This window comes from Coenobita brevimanus, chromosome 20 (assembly GCF_032717465.1).
Source record: "Coenobita brevimanus isolate Jiangsu-jjx chromosome 20, ASM3271746v2, whole genome shotgun sequence".
NCBI classification, from domain to species: domain Eukaryota; kingdom Metazoa; phylum Arthropoda; class Malacostraca; order Decapoda; family Coenobitidae; genus Coenobita; species Coenobita brevimanus.
Window position 1 is genome coordinate 2,520,709 of NC_136973.1, and position 22,569 is coordinate 2,543,277.

Genomic DNA, 22,569 nt, shown 5'->3' on the forward strand with positions numbered 1-22,569 from the left:
ATATTGAAAAGATTCATATTGATAAAGTCGGCAAAACTTGACCCCATCCAGGAAAAAAGGAAGGGTCGAATGATGAAACCTGTCTGGAGACAAGAGTAAGAAAAAAATACAGGATCGGACTTGGGAAATTAACGTCTCGACTGCGTCCTAATTAAAATATTATATCCCCGCAGTAAGGGGGGAGGGGAGTCAAATGGTGGGTGACAGAGTGACTTGGAGGCGTTTTGTCTGCGGCCACCCTTTGCGGGATTGGGGCGTCGGGCTATAGATAGATAGATAGATAGTAAGGAAATACTGTATCAAGTTCATCACGAGAGAGAGAGAGAGTGCATTGGTTCTATATAGTTAAATATAAGCTGTATATTAACTTCAGTACAGTAGCCTAATATTCAGCTTCGAAGTGAAATGTCCAGCTGAAGGTGTATTCACTAGTAACTAAGATGAATCACTCTCATCATAAGACTAAACTTCATGTAACCAATGTACAAAAATTGTGGTACTTGCTCATTCATCAGATGAAAACAAACAGATTATAGTACGCACCAAAATGGCATGTTAGCAGTAAAGAAAATTCATCATCAAATTTCGAAGACCTAAAACATTAAAATATGACACGGCTCCATTCAGGAAAAAAGTACTTGCCGCTTCAGAACACATTCTCCACTGAACTAAGGAGAAAATGGTGTACGTAAGAGCCATTCCATTCAGGGAAAAAATACTCGCTGCTTCAGAACATATTTTCCACTGAACTAAAGAGAAAATGGTGTGTGTAAGAGCCATAACAGAAAACTGGTGTCAGGTAAACTGACTGAAATGTACTTTCCTGAGTATTGGGGTTAATCATCAAGTTAGGAGCACACACATCACAAAGTTCCTTCATAAGTTATAAAAGAACTAGTTTAAAGGTTACATACACACTATTCCTAAGTAAGCAAGACACCCACCTTAAAGGGTTGAACTACGTAGCCTGGCCCCAGGCCACTATGCTCTTGATGGGGCAATGAAGGATTGCCTGATAAAGAGTTAAATGCATACCTTGTATAACCACAACATTTTGATTCTGCATCACCTAGGTGTTTCCCTAGATACTATACTCATTTAACCTAATGGTCAACAACGAGTTGACACCCAAGCTTTATGCCAGTTGCCTCTATCTTGCTCTCACACATTTATCATACCTATTCACCTTCAAACTAGCAAACATATGATAATCACCACCTTGTGTACATATTCTTTTTTCTTTCTCTCCACATCATACTATCTCAGCACACTTCTCTTCAACCCTCAAGTTAACATATTTCTGCACTCAAACTTTTACAAACTATATTTACCAGAATTAACATACTCTAAAGTCTAAACATTCCTCAATTACCTAACTTCCACTGCTTTTACCTTTTGTCCTCAATGCACACCTATCTCAGCCACTTGTTGATGTGGGCACTAACACACTTTCCAGTCCTCTTGCAGCCTCTTAATCATGTTTATTTCTTACCCAGGTCTTCTTAGCACAGAGGTAATTGAACTCCCTCATAAATTCAGCTCTGCCCTCTACAGTGTACTGTTTTGGTAACTGCAATTTTAAACAATCTTCTGGATCTCACCATTTATTAAAGATATAGCTTCCTGGGGGGGGGAAAAAAAAAAAATCATAATCTAGGAATGTCCGACTTATAGCTGACAAAAAGAAAGCTTCCTGTTAGAGAAGATGAAACTTATAACTGGCAAAAAAAAAAAAAGAAACAAATACTTGAGACTGCCTTAACTTTTCCAAAACAGAGGCATAAATTAATGTCCACATCACATCAAACATTAATTATAACAAAGGTACAAAAGTAACAAGATAAAGGTTCAGGAAGCTGCTTGGCTCAATCATTCTCGTCTTCCTCTTTCTTTGGGCTGCCATTTGCAACGGGACTTCTTGACCGACCATGGTTTCTGTAAGAGAATGTTATTTTATTTACCAACACTTTATAAATAAAAAACTTATACAGTATTACATAGCTAAATGATACTATCCTCACACCATAATCATCCCAGTGCTAATTCCCACCTAGAAGAGGGAGCAAGATGGAATACTGAGACACGGAAAGTATCAAAACAAAACTATCCTAATTTATGGCATATCTAGTAAACTGGGAAATGCAATCACTCATGCCATTCATCTTTACTACTGTAAAAAAACATAATTAATCTTCTCCCACTCCAATGGTAAAACTTCATTCATGCAGGCATTCTGGTACATCTCTGGTACATCTCCCACAATAATTGTCACTCTTTCCACTGAACTTCATACTCTTTGAACCTGCTGCCATTCCATTGTCAATGTGTGCTTCACTTCTGCCATTGTTACTTTATCAGGAATCAAATTCAATCGAGTTTACCACCATTCTCTTCTAATCCATCCCATTTCAACAGTTTTCCAAATTATTTTCACCTACTGGGTATACCTTTTATTCTCTTCCATTTTTTAGCCTTCTCCCACTCTCATCCCTTATTTTCTAAACTTTTTCCATATTCATTCCTACATTTTGCACCACCTTCGAAACGTAGAAAGATGGATTATTATTCAAAAGCAGCAGTTCTGTGGATGAGCCTTCCAATGATCATGCTGACCATTACATACGGTAATATAAAATGACCCTGCTGCTGGAAATCGTCTGATAAAACTGTGGAAATATTGAAGGGCATAGGAAACACTTCACTTGTACTCCTCAATTACATACAGGATATAAAGCAAACCTCCAGTCCCCTTAAACTTAATTCTTGAGGCTTTCTGCATTCTTAATTAAACATGTGACACTAAACCAAGTAGGTAATAACTAACTCTCGGTCCTTCGGAGAACGTGAACGTTCCTTTTCACGGTCTCTCTCACGTGATGGTGACCTGGTTCTCTCCTGACTGCGGCTGTGGTCCCGAGAGCGTGAGCATGACTTGGACTTGTGCCTAGATCTGCTGCGGTTGCGAGAGTAGGAGCGGTCCCTTGTGCGGCTCTGGGACCTGGACCTGGATCGGGTGTATGACCTCCGGCGACGAGGAGAACGGCTACGACTGCGAGATCTTGAGTACCTGTTATAGGCTGCAAATTAGCTGACAAAATGGATGGCAGAACAGATGACAACAGGGCTGAGCTGCTAACACCAGCAACTCCCCACACATCTCTCTCTTGGTCAGTAAACACTCCAACCCAGTCAAATCATGACATTCTTCCATGCATAAAACTATCTAGAATCTACCCACAAAAAAGCTCTCACTTCAAAGAATGAGAGAGTTGGGGATCACCAACTCCCTGAGTTAAACAAACTCAACTTACGGAAGTTTAACCTTAAGAATAGCGTGTTCAGTACGTCATCCTTACAACTACATGTGTGTCCATTAACTACAGAGTGTACCTACTAGTATTACGGTGTGTAATGTGTGTGTGTTCACTGCTTATGCATAAACATCAGAGTAAAACAATTTACACAAAGCCTTCCAGAATGACATCTTTCCACATCAAGGGGAGTGTCTGTGTTATTTTTTCATTTGAATCAGTACAGATCATCAATGCTTATCCAGTTTCCCACAGTTACATGCAAATGGGAGATCTAAACAGTTCTTAAATCAAAGTGGGGACATGAATTACAGGCAGAACAAAACAGGGATGTGTCATGTCTCCACAGTTATTCAGTCTGTACATGGATGGGGTTACAAAAAAGATACAAAGTAGGGCAGTGGATATTGAAGCGGCCCTTTCCTCTACTGCAGTGTGGAAACTCCCATACTGTTGTTTGCAGATGATCTGTGTTGCTATGTGAGGACAAAAGGGAGCTGCAAGGCTTGGTGAACGAGTCTGGGAGAGTATGTAAGAAGCAGAATCTAAAGGTGAATGTAGAGAAGAGTAAAGTTATGGTCTCTGAGAGAAATGAAGTCACTGTATGTACCGTGAGGTTAGATGAAGAGGAATGGAAAATGCGAGTGCATTTAAGTACTTGGGTAGTGTGATGAGTAAGGATGGAAGTTTAGAGGGTGAAATGCTTGAAAGGGTACAACAAGGAAGAAAGGTTGCTGGTTCTTTGAAAGCAGTGATAAGAAACAGGGAAGTGAGCATGGAAGTGAAAAAGTTATTGCATGACAATACTGAAACCAAATCTACTGTATGAAGTTTGGACCTTGCTGGAAGGACACAAATCGAGAGTGAGAGCAGTGGAAATGAGTTATTTGAGAGGAGCATGTGGTCACATGAAGAGACTGACAAATAAGGAAGTGAAGGAGCACTGTGGTGTGGATGTGATAGGAAGCATTAGGAGGAACACATCAAGATAAATTGGCCAAGTGGAGAGCGAGAGACTGACGAGGAGAGTGTGAGTAAGGTAAATGGGGGGAGGCCAAGGATGAGAAGGAGTGACGGAGTGGAGAGGTATATGGGGGGGGGGGGGGGTTGAACTGGGAGCAGGGCAGTGAAATGACAGGGGACAGGGAGACATGGAGGTGGTTTGTTTGTGGCCACCCCTTACAGGATTAAGACATCTGGCAATAGACATTTCAAATCCTAAGATACAGTTCCTTTCCTCTACTGCAGGAGGAACAATATGAAGTTGCTGGCAACACAGGCACTGAGTGGTGGGACTGACACAATTCTGTGTCAATAAGGGAAGTCTTAAATAAGTTGCCCCCCCACCCCCCCTTTAAATTATATCTATCTACAGTGCTTCTATCATCATCTTCCAATCCAACGTTGCCCCATGAGAAGCGTAGGAGCCCAGGGCTAGGCAGCTGGTCCTAACACTTAAGATGAGAGTGACCAGCCTCACTCATCCCTGAGTGGCATTATGTGAGCAATAAACCCCAACCATCCCTCAAAAATAAACCTTCACCGGCTTGATCCGATTGAAGTGACGTAATTACCAACTAAACCACCAGGTGCCAAAATATGGTTATATGGTTACCACCCAGCATACTAAACAGTTTCCTGGTGTTCAGGAAACCATTTGGCTTGTCACTCAGTGTAGAGTTACCCACAGGCAGAAGGAACAGGAAAGAATGAAGGAAAGAAAGACAAAAGTGGGAGTCTAAAGTCACCCATAGGCAGACAGACAAGGAAGGAATGGAAAAAAGAAAGACAGAAGAGGATGGAAGGAAAGAAGGATGGAGGAGAGGAAAGGGCAGACACCCGAGAGCAGCACTACATCAAGTGAGTGGATGGTGAGCGCCCCCACCTATCACATCACACTAAATTTAATTAGCTTACTCCCAGTATACAGAAACAACAGTATGAAAAAAGTTGAGATATTTTGGAGCAGTGTTTGCCATTCCCCAACTCTCACCCATTTTAGGATATGCATGGAATAAACTGATGACAATCCTGTTATAAAATGTCTGTGGGTATAAAGGATGGCCTGTATACTGCACCAGCATCCGAAAGTGTCTTATGTGATGTGGAAACAGCTCTATCTGCTGATGCAGGTATTTTCGTTGCCTCATGACATTACAGTACCAATCAACCAATGTACTCTGAATAACCCCACCCCATGTGATGATCAGAAATTGGGTTACAATGATGACTGATATTTTAGACCCTTAACTTAGTCATGAACTTCTGCTAACTTGCATTTGGTTCAGTCAGTCCTCAGATATGATTCATGTATGGTACACACTGGCGTGAGAAAATACCAGCATGGTGATTTGAGTCACAACTGCAATGTCAAGAATCTATTACACAATTTTTTTTTTTTTAAGCCTCAATTATCAACACAAACATATACCAGTACATCTCAGGGCTCTTTTCATACCACACATTATTCTAGGAAGAAGAAAATTCCGGTTCTCACACTATAAAACTTGACCCAAGGTTACAAACAATAAACAGACACAGCCTACGTGTGTAAATACAAATATTGTGATCTGTAAATAGTGAAGAAAACAACCACAATCTGTCAACTCCACATGAATTACCTTCTACATAAAGCTCAGTTACTTAAATGAACTGGTTCTGGACGAGGGGAAAGGGGGGGGAGGCAAATGAGCTAGTAACTGAACACTAGCCAAAGTAAATCATCATGAATTAAATTTTACAACAGTAAGCTTACTGTGTCTGTCAAGAGAACTGAATCTCAGAGGAGAGCTGTCTGAAGGTCTGATGTTCGATCACGTAGATAGGGTCATGTAACTGCGATGTTTTACCAGCGATGAACGCTCATGTTACTGCGCTGTTCAAGTAGAACACGAGAGGTCTACGCTGACTGACTGGTAGGCAGTAAGCTTTACAAATGAGGCCATGAAGTTCAAGGTGTGGCTCGAAGATCAAATTCAAGTCGTCCTGCGACGATGTATCTTTGAATACTCGAGGTTTGAGAATGAGGATCTCAGCCATAATGCCTACAAAATATGAGTGTGCTGTCAATATCAATTCCAACAGAGAGTAATCCCCTATCTGATAAGCTCAAATACACCACACAAGACGAGTCCACATGACAATACAAAGTAGATTAAGCACCACAGGGGGGGGGGAAAAAAAAGAAAAAAAAAAGACAACAATATCCTTAATAAAACAAAAATATGGAAGTAACATCTTGTAGTCATGACCTACATAAAGGAATCAAGTGAACTACCAAACTCTGGCCTCCTATGTGCATAAGTGCTTAACGAACGAAGCTCAGAATATTGAGGAAGCGTGCCATAACCACCAGGAAGAATGCAGATTCACACACAATAATCCCACACAGCCTGAAACAACACTTTACCTTGAATTACGCCGACTGTTTTTAAAACAGTCTCTAGCATAATGTCCTCGTTCGCCACACTCGTAGCAGCGGTCCTCTGGGTGGAAGGGGCGGCCACGGCGGGGTTGGGGCCCACGAAATCGGCTCCGTGACTTGCCTGTTGACAACTCCACCCGGGCACGACGCCCACAAATGGTTCTACATAGAGATCATAGGAAAAAATAAAATATAACACATATAACTGTTCCTTGTAATCTACAGCTAACAAGATGCCTATGTATATTTCTACAAAGAGGTCAAAAGGTTCAGTAAAATATAAGACAGCAATGCAGTATATACTACTGTATCTTCTAAGCTGCTAACCCGTATATGGTTCTACGAGGACAAAATTAAAAATATAATGCACATAATGTACATGTATTGTTTCCTTAAGGAAAAGGTGCCAAATATTCAAAGCCACTTACTACTGAGCCTCAAGTCATATTCATGTTTTCAAAGGTAGCCACAATTATGAATAGGGAGTGATGAATGCTCTGGGATAGACTGAGGAAGACTCAGAATAAGGTCCTGCATTGGTATCTTTGGGATATGGGATTAAAATGGCTCAAGACTGACATATGGAGAGTTGCCACCACGTGTAAGGACCTACATACACTACCAAAGTCCATGATTTATAAAGAGCAGCCATTCAGCATCTTTCCTTACCTGCCATCTAAGCCCCTTACAGCATCCTCAGCATCTCTATCATCCTCAAACTCCACAAAGGCAAAACCAGGAGGATTACGGGCAACCCAAACATTTCTCAGAGGACCATAATATGAGAATGCGTCCTCGAGCTCTTGCTTGGATGCCCCAGAACCGAGGTCTCCAACATACACCTTGCAGTCCAGAGAAGAAGGCATTGTTCACCAGACCCTGTGGGTAATTTAACATTAGGATAGCAACAGTGTTAATTATAACCTGACAAAGATCCCTAACATTTAAACTCAGCTGAAAGGTAAACTCATTAAATATCAATCCAGTAATCAAAGGGTAGCTTGTATTCCCCCCACCCCTCTTTCCCAGCTTTGCCTTGCCCTCGTCTTTCATATTTTTTCTTGGGTCAGGTTGTGCTTTCAAAAATTTGGGGGTTTCCTTTCGCCAGTCAATATACCTCACAACAAGGTGCAATGACTTACTGAACCAGCACAGTACAGCAATGTTAATTGCAAAATATATTTTGCGACTACATCTTTCCATCCAAATCCAGTTACACGAATTGTAGTCAACACAGTTTTTAATTTCATTTTTAATAAGGAAAGGCCTTATGCAAACTTTCTGCCAAGGTGGACTGTTTACATGTTCTGGTATAATATGTAAAAGTGCATACACAAGACAAATATGCATGAGAAAATTCCCGAATAATTTGCCTTCATTTTGGTTCACTTGGGTATTTACCTTGGTTCATTCACTCCTTTTTTCAGGTAATTTGTTTGAACAGATCTGTCACCAAATTTCCATTATATTTTTATATTTTCTTTTTTTCCTGAAAATTTTTTAACTCCAACACTTTCATTTTTATCAGCTCCAAACCTGGTACGGCTTTTACCCATTTTCAAACTCCTCCACAATTTTTTAACCCGCAGAACACACTAAAAAGGAAATGATATCCAAGAAAAGGTCTCTCTATTCACAATTACTACTTACTGAACACAAAAATTTATCTCGAGTGGGAAACCAAACCTACCATTACCAGCCCCCATACCCCTCTTCAAAGTCAATGCAGCAATATTACCAAGTAAGGAATTAGTGTTTTATGACCTCCCACTGAAGAATCAACACCTACATTCAAACTGTGGTGTGTGGTGCTATTATTTTCAATCAATAACCTATGATGGGTCAGTACCTGAAATGGGTAGTACGTGTAGCAAACTTGCAGCAACTTTTCCTCACACATACCAAACGATTTTACCCTTGTGTATTTAACTGTGGCCAACTACGTCGATACAACTGGACAGCCTGCGAGTAACATCCGATATAACATGGATAATAATTTGCTAATGATGCACAAGTTTCCTTTGCCAATTCAATATTTCGGGCAATCGGGTTCTTATGATGGCCTCTTCTAACCTGACCTAACGTAACAGTAAACAACGATCCAACAACTATAAAGCATGACTCAAAAACTTCAAAAGTAATCTTACACTACCGGTAGTTACACAAGACTGCAAAGACCAGAAAGTGCAAATTCATTATATAAAAAAAAAAAAGTAAAAATATTCAACGTCTAGGCGAGTCCATATTAACAAACATTTGTTTCTATTTACCTGAATGCCAAAAAAAAGTTGCCGTCACGTGCTGAGAGTCAACGATATCACTACCTCCGTCACCATGAGAATGAAACCGCCTAACGCATTCCAGCCATTGATTCTCGTGACGGAACCAATGGTTCTTTAAAATATTAATATTTTAAGTACGCATATATTACTCGCTATAATTCAAATTCCTTATACCAATAACCTCTGCAACTGATTTTTGTAAGATTAGACATTCGGATGAAAATAATTCTTCCATGGTCATGCACTGCACCTTTCCCGCTAATGCGATTCAAATGCTGGAAGAGACTCCTTCATGTGGTGGCATCGTTATCAGCTCCCTCGCTTGATAAGATGGTAGACAGTCCATTGGGATCACGTTTCTAGTGATCCTAGGGGTAGTTTACTACTAGCCTTTCAAGATTTACGAATATTACTCTAAAACCTTAAGTTTTCGTCCTTTTGTGATCTATCTCCAGTGCCTCATTGGCAAGATAAGATAATGGTACACCTAGCACCATATTTTGTTACAACTGAGCAAACAAGAAATTTCCTAGTTCAAATCTGTGGGATGATCTATCATGTGGGGCGAGATTATGAGTACACCCTGTGAAAATGTTACTATCTATCTATCTATAGCCCGACGCCCTAATCCCGCAAAGGGTGGCCGCAGACAAAACGCCTCCAAGTCGCTGTCACCCACCATTTGACTACCCTCCCCCCAACTCACCCCCCCCGTCCCTCATATACCTCTCAACTCCATCCCTCCGCCTCATCCTCGGTCTACCTCTCCCTCTCCCTCCCTCCACCTCACCTACATACACCCTCTTAGTCAGTCTTTCCTTCTCCATTCTCTTCACGTGACTAAACCACCTCAGTGTATTTCTCCTAATCTTCTCAACCACATCCACATCCACCCCACAGCGTTCCTTCACTTCTTCATTCGTCAACCTGTCCCTCCACATGCTCCTCTCAAGTAACTCATTTCCACTGTTCTCACTCTTGACTTGTTCCTCTCTTGCAAGGTCCATGCCTCGCTTCCATACGTCAGGGTAGGGATCACAATACCATCATGCAGTGACTTCTTAACTTCCATACTCACCTCCCTATTTCTCATCACTGCTTTCAGTGTACCAACAACCTTCCTTCCCTGCTGTACCCTTTCAGGCATTTCATCCCCCAAAGTTCCATCCTTACTCATCACACTACCCAAGTACTTGAATGCACTCACATTCTCCATATCCTCACCATCCAACCTCACTGCACACTCTGTGACTTCATTCCTCTCAAACACCATAACTTTACTTTCGTTTACATTAACTTTCAGATTCCTCCTCCTACACTATCTATCTATCTATCTATTGCCTGACGCCTCAATCCCGTTTGGGGTGGCCACAAACAAATCGCCTCCAAGTCGCCCTGTCCCCCGCCATTTCACTGCCCTGCTCCCAACTCACACCCCCCTCTCTCATATACCTCTCCACCCCATCCCTCCATCTCATCCTCGGTCTCCCCCTCCCTCTTCCACCCTCCACCTCACTCACATACACTCTTTGTCAGTCTTTCACCCTCCATCCTCTCCACATGGCCAAACCACCTCAGTGTGTTCCTCACAACGCTTCCTATCACATCCACATCCACACCACAACGTTCCTTTATATCCTCATTCGTCAGCCTGTCTCTCCACGTGACTCCACAGGCTCCTCTTAAATAACTCATTTCCACTGCTCTCACTCTTGACTTGTGTCCTTCCAACAATGTCCAAGCTTCACTTCCGTACGTTAGAGTTGGTATCACAATACTGTCATGTAGTAACTTTTTTACTTCCATGCTCACTTCCCTGTTTCCTATCACTGCTTTCAAGGAACCAGCAACCTTTCTTCCCTGCTGTACCCTTTCAAGCACTTCACCCTCCAAACCTCCATCCTTACTCATCACACTACCCAAATACTTAAACGTACTCACATTTTCCAATTCCTCACCATCCAACCTCGCTGTACATTCACTGACTTCACCTCTCTCAAAGACCATCACTTTACTCTTCCCTACATTCACCTTTAGGTTCCGTTTCTTACACACTCTCTCAAACTCATCCACCAAGCCTTGCAGCTCCCCTTCGTCTTCACTCAACAACACAGTATCATCTGCAAACAACAGTACAGGGAGTTTCCAAACACTATCCTCTCTCACCAGGGCCACTCCAACATCCACTACCCTACCTTGTACCTCTTTTATTACCCCATCCATGTACAGATTGAACAACCATGGAGACATGACACATCCCTGTTTCAAACCAACTTTCAAAGAGAAAAATTCACTTAGTTCACCATCCACACGCACTGCAGCCTTCGCACCATCGTACATACTCTTCACAGCATTCAACAACTTCCCATCTACTCCATATATTCTTAACACTTTCCATAATCCTTGTCTATCCACCCTGTCATATGCTTTCTCCAAATCCATGAAAGCCGCATACAACTTCTTTCCCTTCTCTAGAAACTTTTCCACTAAAGATCTAAGAATGAATATCTGATCTACACAATCTCTTCCCTTCCTAAAGCTTCCCGTTCTTCTCCAGCTAATTTCTCTGTTCTTTCTCTTACTCTGTCTATAAGTATCCTACCATACACTTTTCCTATTATACTAAGAAGACAAATGCCCCTATGATTACCACACACTTCTTTTTCCCCTTTTCCTTTGTACAAGGGAATAATTATACCTGACTTCCAATCCTCCGGGACTCTACCTTCCTCCCAGGCCAATCTGCACATCTTCCACATCCATTCTACTACTATCTCTCCCCCATGCTTCAGCATTTCACCACACACTCCATCAATTCCTGGGGCTTTCCCCGATTTAACTTTCTTCATTGCTTCCACAACTTCTATCCTACTAATTTCTTCCTGTCTTCTCACCTCCCTCCTTCTCCCAGCCATTCCCCAGCCACTTATACTCGCATTACTTCCATCCTCTACGTTCAACAATTCCTTAAAGTGGTCTCTCCATCTGCTCACTTTTTCTCCCTTCTCCACTAGTAATCTACCATTTTTATCTTTCACTCCCCTGCTAACTTCATTTCCACCCTGTCTTACTCTTTTCACTTCTCTCCAGAACATTTTCTTACAGTCCCTCCACTTTACACTCAAATTCCTTCCAAATTCCTCATCCACTCTCTTCTTACTCTCTCTTACTAATATCTTCACCTCTCTCTTCCTTTCCACATATAACTCTCTCTTCCGCCTCTCAACTTCTTCCACGCCCCTATTTCTCATCCATTCATTGTATGCTTTCTTCTTTTGTGCCACAGCCTGTTTCACCTCTTCTGTCCACCACGCTGTTCCTTGCACCCCCCTCCGTCTTCTCTTCCTTCCACACACCACATCACATGCTGCACATATTTCTTCTGTAAATATCTTACACACACCTTCCACGTCTCCCATCTGCTCCAGTTCATATTTGCCCAATCGTTCCTCCACTTCTCTCTTATACTCTGCCTTTTTCTCATCCTCTTGTAACCTTTCCACTCTCCTTGCAACTACTCCTTCCTCTCGTCTTTCCCTTCTTCTATTCCTCCACCTTACTTGCATCCTAATTCTGGCCACCATCAAGTAGTGGTCAGAAAGTCCACTCCCCCAACCTCTATACACTCTTGCATCCTTTACACATCTTCGCATCCTTTCATCCACACACACATAATCAATCATTGCCTTCCTTTCATTCAGTTCACCACCCACCCTTCTCATCACTCGCCATGTATACCTGTGGATCATTTTATGCCTGAAGAGGGTATTGGCTATCACCAACCCCCTCCCAGCACAAATGTCCACTAACACACTCCCATTCTCATCTATCTCAGCAGGCACACCCCACTCACCAACTATTCCATCCACCTTCACATTACCAACTTTACCATTCATATCACCAATCAAAAACACTCTCTCATTCCTTCCAAACTTTTCCATGCACACTTCCACATTTGTCCAGAACTCTTCTCTCACTCTTCTAGCACGATCTTGCGTTGGCGCATACACACACACAATCCCCCACATTTGTATTCCAACTTTCAACTTTACCCACACAATCCTTGACCCAACTGATCCATACTGTCTTATGCTCTTCTTCCATCTTTTACTCACAACTATACACACTCCTTCCTTTGCCCTCTCATTCTCATCTACTCCTGCACATATACTCCATCCATACTCCCATTCTCTCACACTTTCTCCTCTCCATTTTGTTTCAGTTATTCCACATACATCCACTTTCGCATCCTCAAGCACCTGGACAATCTCTCTCTCTTTCACCTCATCATTCGCTCCTCTTACATTCCATGTACACATTACCAAGTCCTTTGTCCGGTCCTGGGTCGTCAACGTTTGGTCAGTCCTTGTCCGAGGCTTCTTGTTTGTTTCTTTAGTTAGTTGTTTTCCGGGGAGGGGCACTAACCCTCCGCCAACCCTTTTAGTCGCCTTTTACGACAAGCAGGGATACTGGGGGAGTATACTGTCCCAAATTCATTCACCAAACCTTGCAACTCCCATTCATCTTCACTCAACAGTACTGTATCATCAGCAAACAGCAACACCGGAAGCTTCCAAATCTCACCCTCATTCATTAGACCCACTCCCACATCCACTGCCCTACTCTGCACCTCCTTTACAACCCAGTCCATGTGTATATTAAACACAGCCATGGAGACATCACACAACCATTTCAGTCCCACATTGAGATCAAAGAACTCTCAGCTCACCATCCACTCGCACCGTAACCCTAGCTCCCTCGTACATACTCTTCACAGCACTCAACAATTTCCCCTCCACTCCATATATTCTTAATACCTTCCACATACCTTGCCTATCTATTCTGTCATATGCTTTCTCCAAGTCCATGAAGGCAGCATACACTTTCCTTCCCTTCTCTAGATACTTCTGCACTAAACATCTTAGAACAAATATCTGATCTACACACCATTTTCCCTTCCTAAATCCCCCTTGTTCTTCTCCAACTAGCTCCTCTGTCATATGCCTAACAGTGATGGTATATTCGATTTTCATTGCAGTAATGCATATTGCTGTTGTTGTTGTCTTTACTTTAACAGGCCTAAAATTGTCATCCTTCCAACTCTAGTGCTAAACTGCACAGATATGAGAACGAGGTGGAGGGGAAACAATAATTATATGGAGGGACAGGGTGGAAAGGTATAAGTGGGCGAGTTGGAAGGAAGGCAACCTGATAACCAAGGTGATGCTGTGGCAGTTTCCTTGTGGCCACCCATTCTGCGACAGGCCTTTGGCCAAGACGTATGTCCAGATGAACCTGGGATTGCAGTCGTCACTAGTTTATTTATTTATTTTAATTTATTGCCAGACACCCTAATCCCGTACGGGGTGGCCACAAACAAATCGCCTCCACGTCGCCGTCCCCCGCCATTTCACCGCCCTGCTCCCAACTCACACCCCCCTCTCTCATCTACCTCTCCACTCCATCTCATTCTCGGCCTCCCCCCCCCCCAACTTCACTCACATACTCTCCTCGTCAGCCTCTTACCCTCCATCCTCTCCACATGGCCAAACCACCTGTGTTCCTCCTAACGCTTCCTGTCACATCCACACCACAATGCTCCTTTATATCCTCGCAAAGGGTTGCCGCAGACAAAACGCCTCCAAGTCGCTGTCACCCACCATTTGACTACCCTCCCTTCACCTCACCCCCCCCCTCCCTCATATACCTCTCAACTCCATCCCTCCACCTCACCTATATACACCCTTAGTCAGTCATTCTCCATTCTCTCCACATGTCCAAACCACCCCAGTGTATTTCTCCTAAACTTCTCAACCACATCCACCCCAGAACGTTCCTTCACTTCATTCGTCAACCTGTCCCTCCATGTCACTCCACATGCTCCTCTCAAGTAACTCATTTCCCCTGCTCTCACTCTTGACTTGTTCCCCTCTATCACGGTCCACGCCTCGCTTCCAAACGTCAGGGTAGGGATCACAATACTATCATGCAGTGACTTCTTAACTTCCATACTCACCTCCCCATTTCTCATCACTGCTTTCAGTGAACCAACAACCTTCCTTCCCTGCTGTACCCTTTCACGCACTTCATCTCCCAAAGTTCCATCCTTACTCATCACACTACCCAAGCACTTGAATGCACTCACACTCTCCATATCCTCACCATCCAACCTCACTGTCCATTGTGACTTCATTCCTCTCAAACACCATAACTTTATTTTTGTTTACATTAACTTTCAGCTTTCTTCTCCTTCACACTGTCCCAAATTCATTCACCAAACCTTGCAACTTCCATTCATCTTCACTCAACAATACTTTATCATCAGCAAACACCAGCACCGGAATCTTCCAAATCTCACCCTCATTCATTAGACCCACTCCCACATCTACTGCCCTACCCTGCACCTCCTTTACAACCCCATCCATGTATATATTAAACAGCCATGGAGACATCACACAACTCTGTTTCAGTCCCACATTGAGATTAAAGAACTCACTCAGCTCACCATCCACTCGCACCGTAGCCCTAGCTCCATCGTACATACTCTTCACAGCATTCAACAATTTCCCGTCCACTCCATATATCCTTAATACCTTCCCTATCTATTGCCATAAGCTTTCTCCAAGTCCATGAAGGTAGCATACACTTTCTTTCCCTTCTCTAGATACTTCTCCACTAAACACCTTATAACAAATATCTGATCTACACACCCTTTTCCTTCTTAAATCCCCCTTGTTCTTCTCCAACTAGCTCGTCATATGCCTAACCCTATCAACGAGTATTCTACCATATATTTTACCAGTCAAACTAAGAAGGCAAATACCCCTATGGTTACCACATACTTCTCTCTCCCCTTTTCCTTTATATAAAGGGACAATTATACCTAATTTCCAGTCCTCTGGAACCCTTCCCAAGCCAATCTACACAACTTCCATATCCACTCCACAACAATCTCACCCCCATACCTCAGCATTTTACCACACCACCTTTCCCAACTTGATCTTCATTGATTCCACTACTTCCGTCCTACTGATCTCTTCCTCCCTCCTCTCATCTCTTCTTATCCCAGCCACCCCCCCAACCACTTATACTCGCACTGCCCTCACTCTCTACATTCAACAAATCCTCAAAGTGCTCCTTCCATCTCCTCAATTTCTGTTCTCCACCAACAATCTATTATTCCTTTCACTCCCCTGCTACTTCCCTTTTCACACTGCCTTACCTCCTTTCAAAACAATTTCTTACTCTCCCTCCATTTCACACTCGGCTTCCTCCCGAACTCATCATCCACTTTCTTCTTACTCTCCTTCACCAGTTTCTTCACCTCCCTTCTCCTACTCACATATACCTCTACTCGCTAACCATTTACTATATGCCTTCTCTTGTTCCACAGCTCGTTTCACCTCATCATTCCACCATGCTGTCCCATGCATCTCCTCCTCACTCACAAACCAACTCACACGCTGCGCCTATCCTTTCCGTAAATATCTTACATACGTCTTCCACCTGCTCTAGCTCATATCTTCCCAATCTTTCTTCCACTATGCTCTTATACTCTGTCATTTTCTATCTTGCAAATTCTCCACTCTTCTCACAGGAGCTGTTTCCTCCCGTCTTCCCCTTCGTCTCTTCAACCATTTTCTTTGCAGCTTTACCTTGGCCATCACTAAGTAATGGTCCGATACTCCATTCCCCGACCCTCTTGCATCCAACACTTGTCTTCTCATTCGCTCATCCACACACACGTAGTCTACCATTGCCTTTCGTTCAACAAGTTCACCATCCATCCTCCTCATTACTCTCCATGTATACCGGTGGATCATCTTATGTCGAAAGTAGGTATTGGCTATTGCCAGCCCCTTACCAGCAAAGATGTCCACCAAAGCACTACCATTCCCACCTTCAGCTGGCACACCCCACTGATCAACCATTCCATCCACTCGTACATTCCCAACTTTGCCATTCGTCTCCAATCAAAAGCACTATCTCGCTCCTCTCAAATTTGTCCATACATGCCTCTACTCTCGCCCAAAACTCATCTTTCACTCTTCCCACATGCTCCTATTAAATAACTCATTTCCACTGCTCTCTCTTGACTTGTATCCTTCCAACAACGTCCAAGCTTCACTTCCATACGTTAGAGTTCGTATTACAATACTGTCATGTAGTGACTTTTTTACTTCCATGCTCACTTCCCTGTTTCTCATCACTGCTTTCAAAGAACCAGCAACCTTTCTTCCCTGCTGTACCTTTTCAAGCACTTCACCCTCCAAACCTCCATCCTGACTCATCACACTCCCCAAGTACTGAAACGTACTCACATTTTCCATTTCATCATCCAACCTCACTGTACATGCACTGACTTCACCTCTCTCAAAGACCATCACTTTACTCTTCCCTACGTTAACCTTTACTGTAGATTCCGTTTCTACACACACTCCCAAACTCATCCACTAATCCTTGCAGCTCCTCAATTAACAGTATCATCTGCAAACAACAGAACAGGGAGTTTCCAAATACTACCCTCTCTCACTAGGGCCACTCCAACATCCACTGCTCTACCTTGTATCTCTTTTATTACCCCATCCATGTTCAGACTGAACAACCATGGAGACATGACAGATCCCTGTTTCAACCCAACCTTCCAAAAGAAAAATTTGCTCAGTTCACCATCCACACGCACTGCAACCTTAGCACCATCATACATACTAGTTTGTTGTAAATGATAATTTTGGCTTCCAGAGGACAGTCCGACCTGTACACCTGATTATTCTGGCTAAGTAAAACTGCTGAACATTTCAATCTTTTTCCCAGTGGGGAAAGGGAAAAAGAAGGAGAGGTGGGGGGAGGTTTATTCAACATTCATTCATTGCCAGACACCATGTATCCCAAACAGGGTGGCCAAGGGCTTAGAGTTAATTGTTTTACAGGGAGGGGCACTAATCCTCCACCAACCCCACTTGACACGTAGGAAGAACGTTATGCCAACAGCATCTGGTGTTCTCAGGCGGTCACCCATCCAAGTACTAACCAGACCCAACGTTGCTTAACTTTGCCGATCAGACGAGAAGCGGTGTACTCAATGTGATATGGCCGTTATGTCCATAAAAACAGGCCACATGGTCAATTGCTATTCAATTGGTTGCCCACAATAGTACACAGTATTTGGCACAATGTTGTCAAGAAAGGTGGGAAGGCAATTCAGCAAGTTCAATCATAACACACTGCAAGAGCTATTGGGTAAAGATTATTGCTTGAAATCAGTCTCAGCACTACATGATTGTGCTTACAATCACTGAAGCCCTGGACACTAGCAAGAAACTTACCTCAATCAGGTTCCAATTTTTCAGTTATTCTGCATACATGAGATGAAACAGATATATAAACGGAGAAACGCTCGTCAAAAATGCCATCCAACAATATCCCTCCAAAGGAGAGTGGGGGTCTGCACCTGAACCATAGTGTTTAAAAACTGAGAGCAATGAGGCTAGAGAGGGATACCTATAACAACTGTCTACAAAAGTATCAATAGCAATGAAATCTTAACATTATGCTGAGAAAAACAAAAAATAAATAAATAAGAATACCCACATTTACTCGTCAGTTCCTTCCATACCCTGTAATTTTTTCTTGTGCATTATATACAAATTCAAAAATATTTGCATCTTCAATAAACTACATTGTAAAGCTTAAAGAACACTTAATGACATTTTTACAACACTCACTTACTGTGTTTAACTATTCGAAGTGCTGGGTTTGATTGCCTTTTTGAACCCTTTCAGAGTGAGATTTCCCAAGATAATTAAGTCATCTAAAGATAGCAAGAATAAAACGAGTCGTTAAACTGAAAGGGGTAAACTCCAAACATTACCACTATTCATACCTGATTACTTACAAAAGTCAAGGCCATAAACTCCTTTCACTAACTTGTAAGGTATAGGACCATACTGAGTGGAAAGTTCAATATGCAAAATAAACTGCTTCAATCTACGTTGCATATTACACTTTAAACTTCTCTTGTATGTCAAGCTATTTATATCTTAAGCCTTGTACACACCGAGATACAAAGTCTAGAGACAGTCGAGCGACTATGTATCTCGACTGTTGCGAGACAATCCCTGACCCTGAAAGGAGGATGGTGAACAGCCGGAGGACAACTTGAGCTTGCAGTCCACCGGTACTAAATTTAAGATGAATCTGGGGCCACTAGTCATATTCAAACACTTCCGAATAGGCCTAACTCTCCGTTGCAAATACCATGCTGTCTTAAAGTCTTGAAAATTCATATATTCAAACATTTTTCCTAATACTTTAGTTGCAAATTAATACCGGTAACCGATAAGTTTAACGTATTTCATATTCAAATTTTCCATGGCGATACATTCGTCGCATATCTACAGTATACCCGATTTTTACAAATTTAACGGCTCATGAATTCAAACTTCCTTGTACTGTTCCCCCTTTGCCTAATGTTATATCAGTTGCAGATCAATAACCGATGTTTTGTGCTTAACTATCCATATTCAAAATTTTCATGGTGATCCATCCGTCGCATATCAATAACCAACTTTCAAAATTCTAACGATTCAAACATTCAAACCATGACTTATTCTCGCAAAGGTATAGAGGGTACTTATACAAGCTTTCTTTGTAAGTTAGAGTGGGTGACTCCAAATGCCAGACAGCAAGATCGTATAGACTAAATTCGAATTTTCCGTTGTAAATTCAAACTTCCTTGTAACGTCCGTTGCAAATTAACCGCTATACGTGCCAGAGGGAAGCCTTCACATGTTAGCACCTATATACCGTCTGGCTCCCCTGTCAGGCTATTGTTACAAGCGCCCCTTAACTCCATCTATCCACCGAAAGGATAGTGAACTGTAAATGAGCATGTTACAGCTGCAGTCCACCGGGTTCGCATTCAGATGAGCCTGGGTCCACAAGAAGCCTATTCCACAAAAAAACTATTAAGTTTCGAATTGCAGAAGTTGGATACGGCGACACCAACCATCCACCCACTTCTTGCGGTGCTAACTTTTTAAGGTGAATAAGTGACGAGCCAAATAATTCTGCAATCGAGGAAGCTATTTACTAAACGTTACGTTGGGTGGTAATCATTCAACTAAATGACGCTTGGTGGTCTAGTGGGCTATGGCGCTCCAAGAAGATATATAAGTGCCTACAAAGGTTAGCGTCCAACGTACCGGTATGGTTAGAGTTTAGATTTCACTTCACACGCCACAGCAAGCTAACCACTTAGCACCACCAGCTCCCTCCGCTGACTTATAAGTAACACTTACCAGTCAAGGGGGGAAAAAGGGGGTAATTTTTTCAACTATTTTTTCCATGACTCATTTTTTTCCGGTGCTATTTCTGCAATAAACCCAACTAACGAAGTGAAACTCATGTTCATTTAGTTAATGCATTTTAGTCAATTTTTCTTCTATACCCATCTGTCGCAAAAGAACTTTTTAGTACTAGGCTTAGTAGATAAGGAGTGGGTGTGGGGGTTGTTCAGCTCGTAGCTGTTATGGAATCGACGTCTAAATTAAAGTAAGGTAGGTTTAATACGTGCTCCCTACGTGTGAACAAGTGGGTTGGTGGAGGGTTAGTGCCCCTCCCCTTAAAACAAATAACTCAAAGTCAAATGGCCACCCCTTAAGGGGTTGTGGTGTCTGGCAATAGATAGATAGATAGGTAGGTTTAAGTTAGATGCGATGAAAGACGGAGACTGGAGCTGGACTTCCCATCTTTTATGTACAAGGAAATGGATTTGCGACGAATGCTTATATACAAGAAAATGCTTCGAGTTAATTAAATTCAGCAATGAGCATATTAATGTGTCCGTTAGTTGGGCGTACTTCCGAAAATGTATCTTTATACCATTAATGTGGCCGCCATACCCGGCCCATAGCCGCCCGCGCCGTCTGTAGAGATGTCTGTCAAAAAGATTATTGTAAAAGACGGGAGGTTACTTACTGTTACACTAGCAACACTGCTGCTGGAGGGAATGGCTTCACGTGGTGCCACTGGTAACACCGGAAGGTGGAGTTGCCCGGGTACGAACCCTCATTCTTCTAGCTCACAGAGAGTGGATGGGGGACTGCTGAAGACCGGCACTTTTTGAACTCAAATCCACTCGGTTTCTATTCAGATGAGCTTTTCCGAATATTTCATTTCTCTTCCACAATTTCCCAATCAACCCAGTATAATTCCATCAACTGCACTAACGATTAACGTCAACGTTCCTGCACCTTCCAGCCTATATCTTTGCTTTGCTCTCTCTTACTCATTTCTTATTTTCCGTGGACTGGCGCATCAGCAGTGTGTGGCTTCCGTGGGCCCTTCCTTTGGGCAGGCTCAGGATCCAGGAAGCCCACCAGGTAAGATAACAGGTAAGGGGGAAAAACTGACATAGTTGATCGCCACGTTGCAGAGTCGTCCATCGTATATCTTTGTCCGACTGTCCCCTCAAATTCTCGTAATCTACTTGTAATTTATCTAACCACTGTTTTCAAACAAAGGCACTTGCATTCTTCACTAATCAAAACTATATATTATTAGGGCTTTCTTCAATAATCCGCAAACACCGTTACAAACACCACCACAACGACTTACGCACTCAACCACGATCAGTTTGAAACTAAATTCAAATTTCGGCGGGCTGCCTATTTATACCCTGCTTTCCCGCCCTAGCAACGGAGCGCTGTGATTGGCTGATTTGAAATTGGCGCCCAAGCCCACAGTGCACCACAGACCGACAAGAACTTTCTGGAAAGGCTCCTTCATGCGGTGACATAATATTATACAACAACGATTCCTCTGCCCTATTATAAAAACGCCTCCCACCTCCTTACCCCTGAAAGGATGATGGTGGACTGCAAAAAGGCGATTTTAAGCCTAAAGTCCACCGGGTTCGCATTTACATGGGTCTGGGTCCACATTAGGTTATTGTAATGAGGTTCAAAATACTCCAGATAAGATCTAAAGATTAGTGAGTGTAAAAATCCCTCCCTGATCAATTTATTCCCTCTTTCACTTTTATTTACTTTTCAGCACATCAAAATTATTACAGATGTAATTTTGAGGGTAAAATTGAGGGAATTACCGATTCTTCTTCGCTAGGGTCGCCGCCTACATACAACCATGCGTTCACCAATGGCGCCGTCTTGTCTCCCTATCATTTTTTTGGACTATTTTCTCCATATATCACATTTTCCTTCTTCCCTCCATTTTTCACGCTCACTGTTCTTACTCTCCCTACTCCTGATAACCGTGGATGACGCGCACTTACCATCTATATTGCGAGATAAGTCAGCGCCGTCAACCAGTGAGACACACACAACCACCATATTAGAACTGGATTGGCGGGTTCATAAATAAATTTTTTCATTTAGTTCCCTGATACCTTCTGATCTGATACTGGATCAAGGAAAAATCAAGAGGGGTGCATAATTTATCCATATTCCTTGTTCTTCCCGAAAAAATAAATAAGTGAGGAAAGGGAATCGTGAGTTTTGGCGGGAGTTTAGTGAGAGGGAATTTTGAATCC

At 42.6% G+C, this 22,569-nt stretch overlaps 1 protein-coding gene and 1 pseudogene across 3 annotated transcripts; both read right to left on the reverse strand.

Moving 5' to 3' along the window:
* Positions 1-1,747: 1,747 nt before the first annotated feature.
* On the reverse strand, positions 1,748-22,333 carry LOC145391876 (serine/arginine-rich splicing factor 7-like). 3 transcript variants are annotated; one of them, XM_080266371.1, is made up of 5 exons: positions 22,312-22,333; positions 7,405-7,614; positions 6,721-6,897; positions 2,825-3,067; positions 1,748-1,935 (listed from the first exon to the last, which is right to left on the reverse strand). In XM_080266371.1, exons 2-5 carry the CDS (start codon positions 7,599-7,601, stop codon positions 1,866-1,868), a joined length of 687 nt encoding a protein of 228 aa, XP_080122497.1. In that variant the 5' UTR covers positions 7,602-7,614; positions 22,312-22,333; the 3' UTR covers positions 1,748-1,865. The 3 variants fall into 3 exon arrangements, with proteins under 3 accessions (XP_080122497.1, XP_080122495.1, XP_080122496.1); XM_080266369.1 differs by lacking the exon at positions 22,312-22,333 and adding an exon at positions 9,006-9,112; XM_080266370.1 differs by lacking the exon at positions 22,312-22,333 and adding an exon at positions 8,585-8,606.
* LOC145392014 (5S ribosomal RNA) lies at positions 18,000-18,118 on the reverse strand (annotated as a pseudogene).
* Positions 22,334-22,569: the final 236 nt, after the last annotated feature.